At 34.7% G+C, this 16,489-nt stretch overlaps 2 protein-coding genes and 1 pseudogene across 2 annotated transcripts; 1 reads left to right on the plus strand and 2 right to left on the minus strand.

Annotated features, from left to right (window-relative positions):
- Positions 1-677: 677 nt before the first annotated feature.
- On the minus strand, positions 678-2,753 carry LOC105127837 (putative transferase CAF17, mitochondrial; annotated as a pseudogene).
- A 1,252-nt stretch (positions 2,754-4,005) lies between these two features.
- Positions 4,006-5,556, plus strand: LOC105122460 (probable membrane-associated kinase regulator 4). Its single transcript, XM_011021609.1, has one exon. The coding sequence runs from the start codon at positions 4,131-4,133 to the stop codon at positions 5,214-5,216; it is 1,086 nt and encodes a 361-aa protein (XP_011019911.1). The 5' UTR covers positions 4,006-4,130; the 3' UTR covers positions 5,217-5,556.
- A 2,757-nt stretch (positions 5,557-8,313) lies between these two features.
- Positions 8,314-12,802, minus strand: LOC105122539 (ankyrin repeat-containing protein At3g12360-like). Its single transcript, XM_011021735.1, has 4 exons — positions 12,625-12,802; positions 11,558-12,058; positions 10,014-10,423; positions 8,314-9,708 (listed from the first exon to the last, which is right to left on the minus strand). The coding sequence occupies exons 1-4, from the start codon at positions 12,632-12,634 to the stop codon at positions 8,875-8,877; spliced, it is 1,755 nt and encodes a 584-aa protein (XP_011020037.1). The 5' UTR covers positions 12,635-12,802; the 3' UTR covers positions 8,314-8,874.
- Positions 12,803-16,489: the final 3,687 nt, after the last annotated feature.

Below are 16,489 nucleotides of genomic sequence, written 5' to 3' on the forward strand. Positions count from 1 at the left end.
TTGTATGATGAAGACATGAGCTGCTTTTGGATCCGAGTTTAGTTGAAAAGAGCTTTGGTCAGTGTTGCAGAAGATAACAGAAATATCTGATATAATTTCCATGAGCATGCTTTTAAGTTTTGAGTAATTGTATCATTAACAAAAAGAAAATGCCATCAGGATGCGGGGATCCCTTGACTCCCCGATTAGGTATGCCAACTATTTAATTCACTTGCATCTTCTTAATTTCTTGTTTTTGTTTTAGCTTCTGTGGTTACAGTTTAATTTGTTTAGCTGATTGAATCAGCTACATTATTAATTAAGCTTACTAATGTGAAATCCATGACATTTTTCTTTGAAAAAACAGAGTAAACAAGATAGAGGGAGGAGGAGGAGTAGAGTTAGATCAACTGTTCATTCACACACCATTCCATCCAGCCCTAAAAATTTGAGAATTAATCAGTCAAGACCCCTTTGAGATGGAAGGCTTAAATCTCAGTTCCTTTGGGTCACTGAATTAGCTTTGTCCCAATATCATGGCACTTTTTCAAGAAAAAATGGATGCAAATTTTTTTTGAAAAATAACACCGCCTGACAGATTGCGCTGTTAGAATCAGTGCATTTAACTGGCTGCGCTGTTAGGACCAGTCAAAGAAAAGACAAGAAAGGCACACAGGTCAATCAATATAGCATAAGAATTACATGAACGTTAGCGCAAAAACCAATATTGAAATAACTGTTGTTGTGTTAATGCATGTAGTCAGATCAGTACACGAGTTTGACACCGTCCTTTTATTAGCTCTGCTTTTTTAAACGGAGAAAAAACGATTTATTTCTTCCTTATAAAGCTATACGTATAAAAAGATAGAAGTTTTAACCATGTGGAATACCTGCACCACCATAAAAGGGGCTAACTCGAGCAGGATTTATCTCTAGTTCAGAAAAGCGAACCCTATCCTTCAAGTTAGTGCTCTACCCTTTCACAGCACTATGTTGCTGATGCTCTGAAAACCATTCAGCGGGCAACCGTTTTGGTCTAATAGCCTCAACCTTTGGGAATCTCAGTTGAGCCTTCTGCAACCTCATTCTCAATTCTCCACAGCAGGTAATTTTGCTCTTTTGTTTTATTGCCAGACTCAACCGAAGGTGCTGTAACATCCAAAATAGTTGGGGGAAAATGAAATTAAAACCAAAAAAATAACTATTGATTTAATCAGTCGGAAAGTTTAGCGCATAATGAGCTCTTCAGCCTCATAGCCTATGTGCTGTTGTATATTAACATCAAGCAACCAATGAAGGCTAAGAAAACCCACGAATTTCATTGGATGGAAAGACCCCCATGAAACCAAGACAATCTCGTCTAGGATCCCTAAACCATTGCCATCCAACATCATTCCCATGTGAAGATGACATTGCAGAACGATCAACCCCAGAGCCCCAGCCAGAACTAGCTGCCTCTGGTTCTTCTTCAGCTTTTGATTTTTCAGAAAGGTTTCCACCAAACCGCTGCCAGCAAAAGAAGTCTTCTGCCACATTATCAATTTCAACCTGAGACCTTAACCGGTAGCTGCAGAATAAAAAAAAAGTTAATGCTTACACTGCCACTAGAAAAGAAAAGCCCATAATTGATCCAAATAATCCACCACCATCATTCCACAAAGCAGTGAGCATACAAGAACACTTTTTGGAAAATATTTCTCCAAACATCAGATCAAGCCTGAGTTCATAGTAAGGTCTCTGCAAATGAGACATTCATGACTGATATAAATAGTTCCTGGATGCAAAATCCAGCCAAAAAAAAAAAACTTTTAGGGTTCTGAGGGTGGGTGCATGTGCAAATATTTATTCATGACTGATACCTCCATAGCTCCCAAGGCCCCCACCAATCCCCCCCTCCCTTCCTTTGCAGTTTTGAGGGTGGGGCATCAGCTACTACAATTTAGAAGAATAAATAAACAACAACCACTAAGTTTTAATTTTGAAACATCTTAGTTGATAAATCTTGTCCTTAACTTATACGGTCCACAACCTTTTGCTCTACACCATAATGGGACTACAAATACATTTATACTAAATCATCCGCTAGCATACCGCATTTGTCAACTTCTCAAATAAAATTCCCACGCTAAATTGATAACTATTCAAATTTATTGCAACCAAGTATGGCTATGAACATTAAATCAAACAACTGTGTAAAAATATATCTCCTCAATCCAACATCACTATAACCCGCAAACCAAGCAAGCATGTCCGCCCCCTTCAGTTCATCTCCTACTTGCGCAAGGTTCTTTCCTTTCACCAGCTAAAAGGGTCAAATCAATTGAAATAGTATCTTACAACAATCAAACTTTCTGTAAAACTAAAAAATCTCACAATGAAGTGTCCTAATAAGAGAAACAGATCACTCACTTTTTAAAAGTCTGCAATAGCTCATCAAGAACAGAGCTATCCACATCAGCAAACACTCCAAATCCCCAAAAGGACCTGACCCGGACCCATCAAGCTTCTCTTCACCTCGGGGCTTTCCGTACAAAAACAAATCAGACAAGAACCTCCCTTGTGGATTCGAAAACGCAGCGTACATAGGAGGGACAGAGACAGAAGCCAAATTCGGAGTGGGCACATACGACGTTGTCTCGCTAGGGAGTTTCACAGAATTTTTTAACATTGTGTGTTAAAAAACCTTGCAAGAACTTGATTGTGTCTGGACCACTGAACTGAATTACAGAACGGGGTTTTAAGAGGGAGACAAGAGGACCTGTGCGTATGTTTGTTTAAGTTAATGTTCGTTTTTGTTTTTTTTTTTTTAAGTGTTTTTTTAAAATTAAATTTTTTTATTTTTTATTTTAAATTAATATTTTTTTAGTATTTTTAGATTATTTTAAGATAATGATATTAAAATAATTTTTTAAAAATTAAAAAATATTATTTTAATATATTTTTCAATAAAAATTAAAAAATAATAATAACTATATGTTTGAACATGTAAAAAAAATATTAGTTTTGTATTTTAAAAATATTTAAATTTTTTATTAAAGTATTTTAAAAATATTTAATTTTTTTATTAAAATTAAATTTTTTTTTATGTTTTTAGATTATTTTAATATATTTTTAAATAAATATTATTTTAAAAAATAATTATAGTTATATTATCCAATATGCCTTAAAATACAGTGGTTTTTCATGATGGTTGATTTGAAAAGGTTTTTTTTTTTTTTTTTTTTTGAGGATTGGTCATTAGTGGTTGTGATGATGGGGATTGAGCCTCTATGACATCTTGAATTTGATTACTGGTAGCGAAGCGAGAAGTGGAACTCAATTATACTTGCATACCCCACGAGCTAGATGCTCGGATTGCTGACACGTGCGTTACGGTCCCAGTGAATGATGTAACGTGCTTTAAAATTGAATTTTAATGCTTCATGAATTGAATTTCTCGTTAAAGTTATAATTCTCAAAAACAAGCTGCACAATTTTCTTTCTAAAATCAACTTTACTATATGAAAACGAAGAGGTAGTTTGGAGCAGTGATGTAATAATTGTTTTATTTAAAATTAATTTTTTATATTTTTAAATGATTTTAATGTATTGATATGAAAAATAAAAATAATTTTAATATATTTTTAAATAAAAAATTACAATATTTTCAACACTCCTTAAGAAAATCAGACACCTCCTAGTCCTGGATATAATCTTAATGGGATTTGATTAAAAAGATTCATCAGACTTAGATATGAAGAATTAGATTTGCTGGTCATGGGATTTAATTGATTTATTCATCTTCTTATTTGTAAATGATAGAACATCCAGGAAACTTTTATTCAATTTTATTACTAATTGACATGATAAGTGACATAAAAATAAAGAGCCATGGGAATGAGCCGTTAAATATAAATTCAAGGAAAAAGAAGCAGAGAAATGCTTCAGTGCTGAACCATTAGATGATTATATTTCGAATTTTATATTTGGAAGCATTCAAATTCTGACAATTGTCTTCAGTGTTGAACTTCTCATGATCATCTCAAGTCTATTAAAAGGTGCACTTCCCTTCATTCCCACCGCACCAAACTCAGCTTCCGCTAGTCACTCCGCAGGCACAAACATACAACCCAGAGAGAGAGAGTTGCCCGAAATACTGTGAGTTGCTAGGAATGGCCATGAACCACCTCTTATCATATGATCATGATGATGATGACTACATTGACATGGAAGTAAGCTCATACTCCACCTTCTTCTGCCAATCTATAGGCTCCCCTCCATTCCCAAAAGAGTTCGAGTTCCAAATGTCCACAGCTTCACTAGAAAAAGACACCACAACTTCCCCAGCTGACGAGCTCTTCTACAAAGGCAAGCTCCTTCCCCTTCACCTTCCTCCACGTTTACAAATGGTAGAGAAAATCCTAGAAAACTCTAGCTCTTCATATGATCATAGAAAAGACACATTTGAAGAATTCTTTAGCACCCCGCTAATGACAACTGCCCCTACACCGACTTCAACCAGCACTCCATTTGAATCCTGCAATATTTCACCTGCCGAGTCTTGTTATGTCAGTAGAGAACTAAATCCAGAAGAGTATCTCTTTGAATATTCAAGTCAAATTGGTGGTTTTATCGATGAAAACCCAAAACCGTCTAGGACCAAAAAGTTTAATCTGATCAAACAGTCCTCGCTTAGCTCAAAACTGAAGGCTTCCCGGGCTTACCTCAAGTCTTTGTTCGGTAAGTCTGGTTGCTCGGATGATTCATGTACAGTGGCTTCAAAAGTTGCAGATGAAGTAACAGCTTCAAAAGCCAAAGAGACTTTGAACAAATATGTGAAGCCAGCAAAGAAGACGCCTTGTGGGCAAATCCAGAAGGATAAATACCAAACTTCAACTACTGCCTTGCAGAACAAACAAAGGATCAGTGAGGACGGTAGTCGTCGCCTACACAGGAGATCATTCTCAATGTCCATCAAACGGTATTCAACAAAGAAGTCTTCATCATCATCTGACTCGTCATCATCTTCAAGCTCGACTAGTTCAAATGGGTTTCATGGGCTGCCATTTCTAAAGAGAAGCAGCAGTGCAAAATCCGAGATTGAGAATCCAATCCAAGGAGCAATTGCACATTGTAAACAGTCCCAACAGCTTTTCCATTCGAGGAAGACTGTAAATGAAGCCAAGTTATACTCATTATCAGCTTCCAGAATTTCCATATGTGATGAACAAGAAAGGCCAGTTCTTTGCAGAGGCTGATTTTCACCTATAACAAAAAAGAAAGCATAAATTATAACCTAGTCTCCAATGTTTTCCTTTCTCTGGTTTTGCTATATTGATCGTACGTCTATCCTTTGTTCGGGGAAGGAGTAAAACTCTTAATGCCTGTGTTTTAACTGCTAGATCAGACCATGCTGCTGTAGTTTCTGAAAAAGCCCAATAAATTCTCGTTTCCTTAAAGTGCCAAGGTATAATGAGCAAGGCTATATGTGGTAATGAGTGCTAGCGAATTAGGTACTTCTCAAGAGAATGCCAAAGCTTTTTACTTGCTAGTCATGATGTATTAAACAATGGAGCATTATTCATCTTGAAGCCAAATGCCAAAGATAAAAACGAGTAAATCATACAACCTGAAAATCAAACACGTTTTTTTTAACATATGCAGGGTTATATTCCCCTCTTATAAAATACCAGCAGTTTTGAAGAGCATCGTGACAGGTTTCCAATTTTCAGGGGAGAATAGAACTTAAGAATCCTGATCTCAACTCTCTAAGAATCCAGTTTTATTAGTATAGGATTTTACTTGGCCCTCGGCTAACCTAAAAATGTTTCTTTAAGATTAGTACTTTTACCATTAATTGTTTCAATGACAAGGAGAAGAAAATCAATCTTCTTACCATCATGAAGTTCCTCTAGTAATTTGACATTGCTTACCTGTAAAGTATAGATGAATCTCACTATAAGCATTCATGTGAAAACCCTAAAGCAAAGAAAAGTGGAAAGTAATGCAGATTAGGCAAAGTTGAACATCATTATGTCAAGCCAATGATAGGATGACGGATCTAATCATGATTAGGATTGAAAGAAAAAACAGTTTTGAAGAGCATCGTGACAGGTTTCCAATTTTCAGGGGAGAATAGAACTTAAGAATCCTGATCTCAACTCTCTAAGTTTATTTTCCCAGAGGTATAGGATTTTACTTGGCCCTCGGCTAACCTAAAAATGTTTCTTTAAGATTAGTACTTTTACCATTAATTGTTTCAATGACAAGGAGAAGAAAATCAATCTTCTTACCATCATGAAGTTCCTCTAGTAATTTGACATTGCTTACCTGTAAAGTATAGATGAATCTCACTATAAGCATTCATGTGAAAACCCTAAAGCAAAGAAAAGTGGAAAGTAATGCAGATTAGGCAAAGTTGAACATCATTATGTCAAGCCAATGATAGGATGACGGATCTAATCATGATTAGGATTGAAAGAAAAAACCCCACCTGTCTGCCTCTTAATCGCAACTAAGAGACACCTACCTGTATTTAATATGTAAACAAGGAAAAGTGATTCCAGATAGGAAAAAAAAAATAAGAAGATGAAGCACGGTCTCTTCCAACAAAAAGGTTAATTACAAAATGTGGAAAAGGATACAGTAGCCAGTCCCTATACATGCCCAGGGTACTCTATGTCAAGCCAACTGATTTCAGTAGAGAAAGATATACTACAAGCACGTAAAATGAGAAACAAGAAATCTTCAGGCGGCTCATTTCCCTTCTTTTAATTTTCTTAGTGGGTGTACTAGACCTTAAAATAAGAGAACATGTCAGCTAGAATTTTGGCAAGATTAGAGCCAAAGAAAGCAGTGAAAAGGCTAATTGATGTTGTTGAGCACTAAGGGATGCCATAAAGCATAGATTAACGGACACTTTTCCCCACCCAACTTCCTGGTTTTTCTACAAGGAGAAGTAAAGGTAGGCGGCCTCACATACCTACTGGAAACCAATTAAATATGTTGCAAAAAACTAAGATCTACCACTTCACATGCCTATTTGGCTAATTAGAAATTACAAATCTAAGTTCTGTGGGTGATTAAGAGGTTAATGCACTCAATCTCACCATCGCACCATCTTATGATTGGGTATTGAATTGTTTTTAGGGAAAGAAGACTTGATCACAGCCCCATCAAGAATCGCCCACTACTATTGCCACACAGGTTATAAAATCAGAACAAAAATCACATTCATGTATATTGGCAGTCGGGTAAGATAGCCTAGGTGAAGTTCAAACAACTACAAAGTTTATTTCATATGGGTCTTGCAACACATTTGATAACACGCCGAGAAAGGAAAAGGCAAGACCGGACAGTTTGCTTGGTGGGCTGGTTGGCCTAGTCCTCTTTGCGGTGCCTGTGCGGTTAGCTTAAGTGGGAGTTTGCCCAGCCCCTAGACCGGACAGCAAGCTGTCCGGTCACGTGGGTTGGGCCACGGCTTCACATGATTAGGCCGGAATGCAATGCTAGAATGGAAACTCATCGGGGCCCGAAAGAATAGCTGGGAACACCTTTAACTATTGATTCTTAATGGCCACTTCCGGCCACTAGAAGCCATCCCTTTAGCTGTAGAGCTGGAAAAACGCAGATTAAAATGTTCAGGAGAGGTTGGCAGCAAGAATCACAGGTCGTTGCACTCATGCAATAGCATATCAGCAAGCATTAAAGTGAAGATCTGGAAACAAATCAGGACGTGTGTTTAGGCTGCAATCGAAGCACTATCTGTAGTCAGGACTGTAATAAAGGTGTAAGATATCTGAGCTAGAAACCGCAATGCTTTTACTCCGTGGCTTATGCATACCTTGTTTGCCATTCTTTACAAATATTAGTAACTGACAAACATTTGAGTTCTAAGTTTCACTCTCCTGTTTTGCGTACACCTCATTCCATTAAGAGTATATTTGTTTTCACTTTTTAAAAAGTGAGTCTGAAAAAATTATAAAAAAAAATTTGAATTTTTTTTTATAATTTTAAATTGTTTTAATGTAATGAAATCAAAAATAATTTTTTAATAAAAAATATTTTAATACATTTTCAAATTAAAAATACTTTAAAAAATAACAATTACTAAAACCCCTCACGAACACCACCTGATGTATAATATAGTTTATATACATTTTAGGCCCTAAATATTCTTCGGTGATTTGTGGTTAAATTTTGCGTCAAGGACACTACGCACCAATTCTATTTTCTTTCTTTATTTGTTTTTTCTTTTTTATTCGAGGGACCTTTCATTGCGTCACGGAAGGAGTACATCCCTGGCCTAGCTCGAAAACAACATCAAGTCCATGATATCTGATCTGTTAAAAGTGATGTACCATAAATAAATATATTCCATTTGACAGAAGTAATTTAAGACAAATCCCACTCTCATTCCCGATGAAGGAAGGTGGCCAGAAATTACCTTATGATTGAAACACACACAAAAAGGGCCAGTTACCTCAAACCCTGTACTGTAGTTGAATTCTTGTAAGAATATAGTTTACTTTTATATTCAAAGGGAACAGGAGTGCCCCATAATTTGCTGACGCGTTTTTTGTGTTCCAAGCACTATCAGAAACTTGGTTACTTGGGCTAATTAGCAAACCTCAAAGCATTGAGACATTTTCTCTAGAAGAAAGTCCCACCACTATGAAATAGTTCTTGGAAGGGTGGCCTTTTTTATCTTGATCCTAGTTCACTGCAGAGGCCTTCGAATTTCATCCTTGCATTCCTAGATATCATCAACTTTGGGCTCGGGAAAGAAGTCAACCGCTAACATGCATAGAAGTAAATTTTGAAAGTACTACTTTCTATTAGCCATAAAGCTTTCGGTTACATGCTGAACTCCCATTGTTTCTGGTGTACAATTGCCAAAAGTTGCAAATTCACACATTAAAGGGCGTAAATTCGGTCAACTTCTGAATTGGAAAACTCCGAGTTATGGTGCCCAGAATTCGATCCACTTCTCCTGGAATGCTTATCCCTTTTCCTCATTGAGCGAATCCTCTTCGACTTCACCACATAATAAGTCATGGTTCCAAGAACTGCAGTCATTATAACACCGCCAACAATTGTAATTAACACTGCAGCCCATTCATGTTTACGGCCAACCACTATGTAAGAGGAGGCCATAAAAGCCACTGATGTACACACGGAAGCCAACCACATCAATTTGTTAATCACTTCCACTACCCGCCTCTCAGCTTTTGTCTCACCTCTGACTAAAGTAATTTGAACCACCACAACAGCCAAGGATGTAAAGAGAGCAATAGCATTAAAGATGAAGAAAATTTTGAAAGAAGTATGGCTCACCACCACAGCCATCCCACTATCTAAATCACCACCAGGTACAGTGAAGATCGCTGCAAAAGCAACGGTTGCAAATAGCACAGCAACCACAGTTACAGAGTTGGTGGCATTGTTGATCCCTTCACGGTGTAATTTTCTAAGCTCTTTTGAAATATTATGCACATTCTTGTTGGTCCTTCTGGTTTGTTCCATCTTGGTGTGAACATCATTCTCAATTTGAGTGACAGTTTTCCTCAACTCATCCCTTGGTTGGGTGAGTTCATTAGCTCTAAGAGCACCATAGCGAGAAAGACACTCCTTTATATCTGATGATTCTTCAGAAAGGACAAGCTCTTCTGCTATATCAAGCGCTGTTTTGTGGTCTCTGGTCAGAGCGTTGACGTTGGTGTCAGGAAGTAATAACAACTCATTCACTATCTGAAAAAGAAGAGACAACCTCGAGATGTTAGTTAATCCACTAAAAGCAATTTGATTGTTATTTTTTTTAGAATTCATGGTGTATTTTAAAAAGGGAGATGGAAACTAATGAGCAATCCATATAATACCAGAACCTAAGTGGGTTGGGTGTGTTTGTCATAACATAGAAAGAATTACACATGGGAAAACCCGCCAGCATGATGCATGCATTTCTAGAATACATAATCAAAATTAAAAATTGAGATTGCATTCCGACACAAATATTGCTTCTAGTTTTGGGACGGAGAAAGAATAAAAATTATCACCTCTGCTCTCTTCTTCCTTGTTGCTACATGTAATGCTGTATTGCCAAACTTGTCCGGAAGCATCACGATCGCAGCATCTGCCTCGAGAAGCAATTTCACCACCTCGCAGCTCTGCCCTTTTACAGCCATATGCAAAGCAGTCTGCCCTTTCTTGTCAGTCCTTCGTGCTAACTGGGGATCTTTGCTGAGCAATGCTTTTACAATATCTACATGTCCCTGTCGGGCAGCTAAATGCAACGCATTTTTCCCATTAGATCTAGAAATCTCCAATAAGCTACCATCCTTTGACAGTAATTCGATGACTACTGCAGTATGCCCTCTTGTAGCGGCAGATACAAGAGGAGTTGTATTCGATGGGCCGTGTGTTTGGCTCAGGCTGGGGTCGTGATCTAGGAGCACCTGGACAATGGCTGTAATAAAGTTATTATAGTGAGCACATCTTCCCTAGGATTTTTATAAAATGTCATAGGTAATGGGAAAAATGTAGCCTACATCAAGATTTTTGTGGCATCAGATTTCACTGTGAGACTTCTTACAGAAACAAGACACCAAAGCATTACCCCCAAGACTAAAAGTGTCGATTTAAAAGTAGAGGGCATGATTGAAACCAGTGCTAGCAATTTTCTGGGAAGGAGTGAAAGGACAATGATTCTTGAAATGGAATTTTCCTAAAGATGAGACATGCTCTATGGACTATAGCCCTGGGAAAGCCACTTCCAGACATAATCATCTTTCTAATTATATTCCAGTTTTCTCTTTTGAACTAAAGAGATTACTTATGACACTCATGATTCACAACTTGAGTTAGCAACATGACTAAGATTATTTCTAATAAAGATCAAGAAGACTATCCAAGCTTGCTTGATGGGCAAGAAAGATGATTCATCGTGGTTATGGCACTTTTAATATGGCCGCTTGAATTTCAATGGCTTGAGGACACTTTATTAGAAGCAAGTGATGATTGGCCTAGGTCAAATTAATTACTTTATTCTAGTATATGATAAAAAAATAAAAAAATTGATTAATCCTCAGCCCAATACTGAAGGATCAAAATCAATAAAAAAACCTCATACTAAATGATGAAATTAAAAAAAAGGTAATAGAAAAGAGTCTAGTCATGCTAGGATATATTTCATTTTCTTGGTAAGAGGCTAGATGTGAAGTTCTTGTAATAGTATGACAAAATATATTTCATCATTTGAGGGGTGGAGGAGATCTTATAAACAAACTACTGGACCCAATTCACCATATTTGCTTCGTATCTTCTCAAGGAAACAGAAGTACAGAAAGCTACATCATCTACTTTATTGAAGAATCATAATATACCATGAACCTTAAGACTCATCATAAAAAAACACAAGTAACCAAAAAGCCAGTTTGCTTGAGATATATGGGATTGTTTTATGGAAAAGATAGTGTAATTAATAATTGAGCTACCTATAATTGCAAGATAATGTACTGCCATCAAGCAAAACCTAATTACAAACAATCAAAATCTACAAATTTGTGCGAAACAGGGAAATGCAAAAAGCTTAGATTATTACCATGGTGCCCTTGGACAGCAGCAATATGCAACGGATCATACCCAGACCTATTCTTCCTCGTGAGGCACTCCTTGTTCGAATATTTCAGTAACTCCGTAACCACCTCAAGATGCCCTTTATCTGCGGCAGTGAACAGCGCAGTCTCCCCTAACTCATTCACCTCATTAACCACTGATGCCCTTATATCTGCAACCTCAGCATCAAAATCAGCTCCACTCAAAGTCCCCACCATTTGCGAATTAATATCATTAAGTATCCGCTGCACATCAGCCAAATTGCCACGCTGAGCCGCTAGATGGAGCTCAGTATCGTTGTGGCGACCAGTAACTTGTTTTACATACTTCTTCTTTCCTGCTTGATCAATTCGTTTGCCAGAATTCGACAAAACTAAAGCTGGGGCAGTTGATGTTGAAGACGGTGATGGTGTCTGTGATGAGTCGGTAAGAGGGTCTTGGTTTAGTTGCGGCTGCACTAATCCCTTCTCTAAATCCCTCTCCAACCCTGCAAAAATCCATCAACTTAGCAATCACAGAGATTATGCGAAGTCAAACTAATACTACTACAAAATGTGTTCTTTTCACTCTGCTTTGTTTCAAGTGAAGGAGGATATAGAAAGATAATATTGTTCTCGGAGAAAATGGAAAAAACTTTATATGGGCTGTAGTAAGACACATGATTTGCTACATTCAAGGATGTAATATTCTATTAGAATTCAGCAACCCAATTTTTCTAGTTCCATTTCCTTCAAAATCGGTCAGATATAGGCTTGAATTTAAAAGAATATCTATATGTATCTCAAAAGGCAAAAAAAGGTAAATTGATCAGTGAAAAATTCGAAAATCTCTGACTCAAGGGAAAATCACAAGGAACCAGAAAAATTAAATCTTTGTTCCGGTTACTACAGAATTTAGCTGCAAAATACATCACTTTTTCGTACCATCAAATAAGCAAACAAAGTAAATGAATAAGTAAATAAAAAGATCAGAAGAAGCAAGGAAATACATGAAGGGATGTTGATCTTTGACCATTTGATAAAATCTAGAGACATGAATAGATTAGTACAGTACCTTCTTCCATAGGTGAAGCCGTGGTTAGAACTAAGAACTTGGAACTTGCTGGTGAAGTTGTGAAGAAGAGAGAGAATTGGCGTATGTGCGCGAGATTGTACTAATAAGAGATTGGACAAGTCAAAGGAAACTTCGTGGAAGGAAGAGAGCATGAGCGTGTAACATTCTTCGATGTTGCTTTTTGTTTGTTTCACTCCGAAAAGTTTACTTTCACTACCCACTTCTTACCGAATCATCTTTATTAAATACTCGTCCCATTAAATTTAATTAGAGTAGTCTGTGATCTAATCGAATCGGTTGAAAATAGATTAGGTCGGTATCAAAATTAAAATTAATGAAACAGTACTCTGTTAGATAAAAAATAATTAATACAATAACCCATAAATTAACTTAATACCTAAGTTTTCTTCGAACGGATCTGAAACAATACTGTCCGTTTCAGACGAGAAGTCGTGTTTTTTTTTTTTTTTTCCTCGGCATGATATCTGCTGGATTTTAGTTAGGAGCCGTCATCCAAGGCAGATTTATCTGTCCATTAGTTTGCGTTTAGTTCATAGTGTTTGTAACGGTGTTTGTTTATTATTTTAAAATAATATTTTTTTTAATTTTAAAAAAATTATTTATGATATCAGAATATCAAAATAATTAAAAAATATAAAAAAACTAAACCAGAAAATTTTAAATTTTTATAAAATATTATTTCAAACACAATTCTAAATAATATATAAATGGAAATCCTACAAGTTAAATGGTCGGATCATACGCGTTCCAATTGTGTGATTTTTTGGACTAGTTTTCAGGTATGATGCATTTTCTTCTTTAATTCAAGCAAAAATGGATCATTCGCACCAAAACTGAAATTTGCAAGAATTTGGATATGAAGCTTTGCGCCTCCTCACAGAATATAATTTTTTAAAAAAAATCAGAGTTAATGAGTTTGATCAAACACAACGACCTTGAAGCTAATAAGTTCTAGTAATCAAGAATTCAGATTTTACTAGAAGCATAATTCTCTCTACAATTTTATACTTCTCGTGAAATTTTATAACATTAAAATGTCTATCCATAAAGTTGGTTTGTGTGCGATGGATTTGGCGCATAAATTCTACTCCTAGCAGGACAGTGAATAAAACTTTAGAAATTGAGATATAGTTTAACTCGTATTTTTAAAAAAATTAAATTTTTTTATTAAAATTTAATATAATTTATATATTTTAAATCATTTTAATATATTGATATTATAATTAATTTTTAAAAAATAAAAAATTATTAATATATTTTTTAATATAAAATATTATTTAAAAAACAATAACTATCACCCTACCAAACACAACTTTAACAAGTGGATCACGTGGAGAAACTATAGCACAGACTTTAAGCAGGACTACTGGGCCCTGAAGCTCCAAATTTTCCTGTCGTCAGATAAAAGTAAATGTGATAGGGAAGGATATTAAGCTTGGCAGATAAAGTCCATCCTCGTGTATAAAGAAATCCATAGCTGGAGCACATCTACGATGCACCAGCGTGGGAAATAATTTTTGTTGACCATTATCGGGACGGGAATCGGGGTACAGTATTATGAGTGATGAATTTTGGTAGCAAGCAAAGGCAACTGATCCAAAAATCCAAGTAACTCCGGTACCGGAATATATCTAAGGTCTGTTTTGGTGAATTTCTTTTTTTTAATGTTTAAGTATATTTTTTTAGGGAAAAAAACCATAGCATTTAAAAAAAAATTTAAAACTAGATATTCAGTTAATAATAGAAACCGAGAAACTTTTTATTTTAATAATTCAATAAGTTTTTATAATTCATTATTCTTATTTTTGATAAAAAAAAACAAAATTAAAAAATCATATTTATTTTGTTGAATATTTTTTTATATGTTGAAGAGAAAAAATATTTTTTAAATCATCAGAATTTCATGGTTGGAGTCTAAAAAAATCTAGGTTGTAAAATAACTTTTTAAATTTAATAATTTAAATTATTAAATAAAATTTCAATAAATAATTTATATTATTATTTAATGTATCTTTTTAAATAATATTTTAAAATTTGAAATTTAAACCCATTCGTATTATTTTATATTTATTTTTTATTAAATAAATAAAAATAATAAAATTTAAGCTTGTAATTATTTAATTATCAAAATTATGGTATTATATATAAAAAAAATTTAATAATTTACACTGTTGAATAAATTTTAAAATATAATTTATATTATTTTAATATAAATTAAATAAATAAAAATAGTAAAATTTAAGTTTGTAATCATTTAATTATCAAAATTATGGTATTATATCAAAAAAAATAATTTAATAATTTACACTGTTGAATAAATTTTAAAATATAATTTATATTATTTTAATATAAGTATTTATTAACTGTTGTGCGATAAATAATAAATCCTTCAGCCGAGACGATGACAAATACAATTTTGAGGTCTTTTTTTAGAGTTGCACTTGTTATTATAGTCAATGTGAACACACACTCAATTTTCATTTTGATGATGATTTGGTGAGATAGGGTTTATTTTAGAATTAGGTTAATCGATAAATATTTAATATTTATATTTTTTAAAATACTATGTTATTTTTGTAAGGTCCGATCTGATTTAACGGTTCTAGTTTTTTCAATATTCCTCCCTCTATCAAGGATTTACTCCATTAAATAATCACTCTAAGCGGGTTCGTAGTTCGAAGTAAATGGTTCAAACATAACTTGTTGCATGGTTGGCTTCTATTCGGAATCAATAGCCCTTTAAAGTTACAATATGGCAATTGCTACCGTAAAAGATGCACAAGCAAGCATGATAATAGAGGTTTACGAAGGTAGAGTGTAAAGGATTTACTCCATTAAATAATCACTCTTGTTTATGCTTAATAAGAGTCGGTAATATCTTTCGACTCTATCTCTACGAAGGCCTACTAATCCTTATATTTATTTGTCTTTGTTTATATTACATAAATTTTTCAATCTTTCACACTTGTCTTCATTAGAGGTCCATGTAATTTTTTTCATGAGCAATTTTCATTAAGTACATAGACAAGAAAAAAATTATATTTATATATAAAAAAATTAAGGTGATCCCAGGAAAGAAAACTACATAGCTTATCATAGACATGTATTAAAAAAATACTTCTAAATAAAAATGATACACAGAAGTATTGAATCAGAGGATACTGCATCCATCTCCATGTTCAAATAATTCAGATAGTTTTACCTAGTTTCATAGAGATAAAATTTCTTTTATATCCTTGTCCATTTAAATAAATAATAACATAACTCTATAAAAATGAATATAATTGTCATCCCCATATTCGGATATTCCTATATGCTGCCGGTTGTAGCGAGCACAAGCCATTTTTAAGTAGAAGGCGAAAGACGAGCTCGCTCTGCCCCTGCTACACGGCTCCGTTGTGAACTCAATTCTAGCCGCGAGACCGTTGTTGTCCATTTCCACTGGGATTATTAATTATTTCTACTCTTTTCGACGCGGGATGGCGCTAAATTCTACAAAAGCTGCGCACTTAATTTCTCGCACGTACAGAACCGATCACGCCACACGCTCCCACGCACTATCGCGTGCAGCACTCTGTACTCAACGGTCAACACAATATAAGTGTTTTTTATGTGTTGTTTAGAATGTGAATGTTGTTATTTTTTAAAGTATGTTTTATTTAAAATATATTAAATTTTTTTAGAAAATTATTTTGAAAAATAAAAACAAATAATTAGCCAGTATATTTTTTATATGCATAAAAAAATATCAAGGTGTTTCAAACATATAGAAAAATATATATAAGAGTTGAATCATAAATTTGATTATGTTTAATAAAGTTGATTAAATTAAATAATATAAATA

This window comes from Populus euphratica, unplaced genomic scaffold (assembly GCF_000495115.2).
Source record: "Populus euphratica unplaced genomic scaffold, PopEup_1.0 scaffold1.1, whole genome shotgun sequence".
Classification (NCBI taxonomy): domain Eukaryota; kingdom Viridiplantae; phylum Streptophyta; class Magnoliopsida; order Malpighiales; family Salicaceae; genus Populus; species Populus euphratica.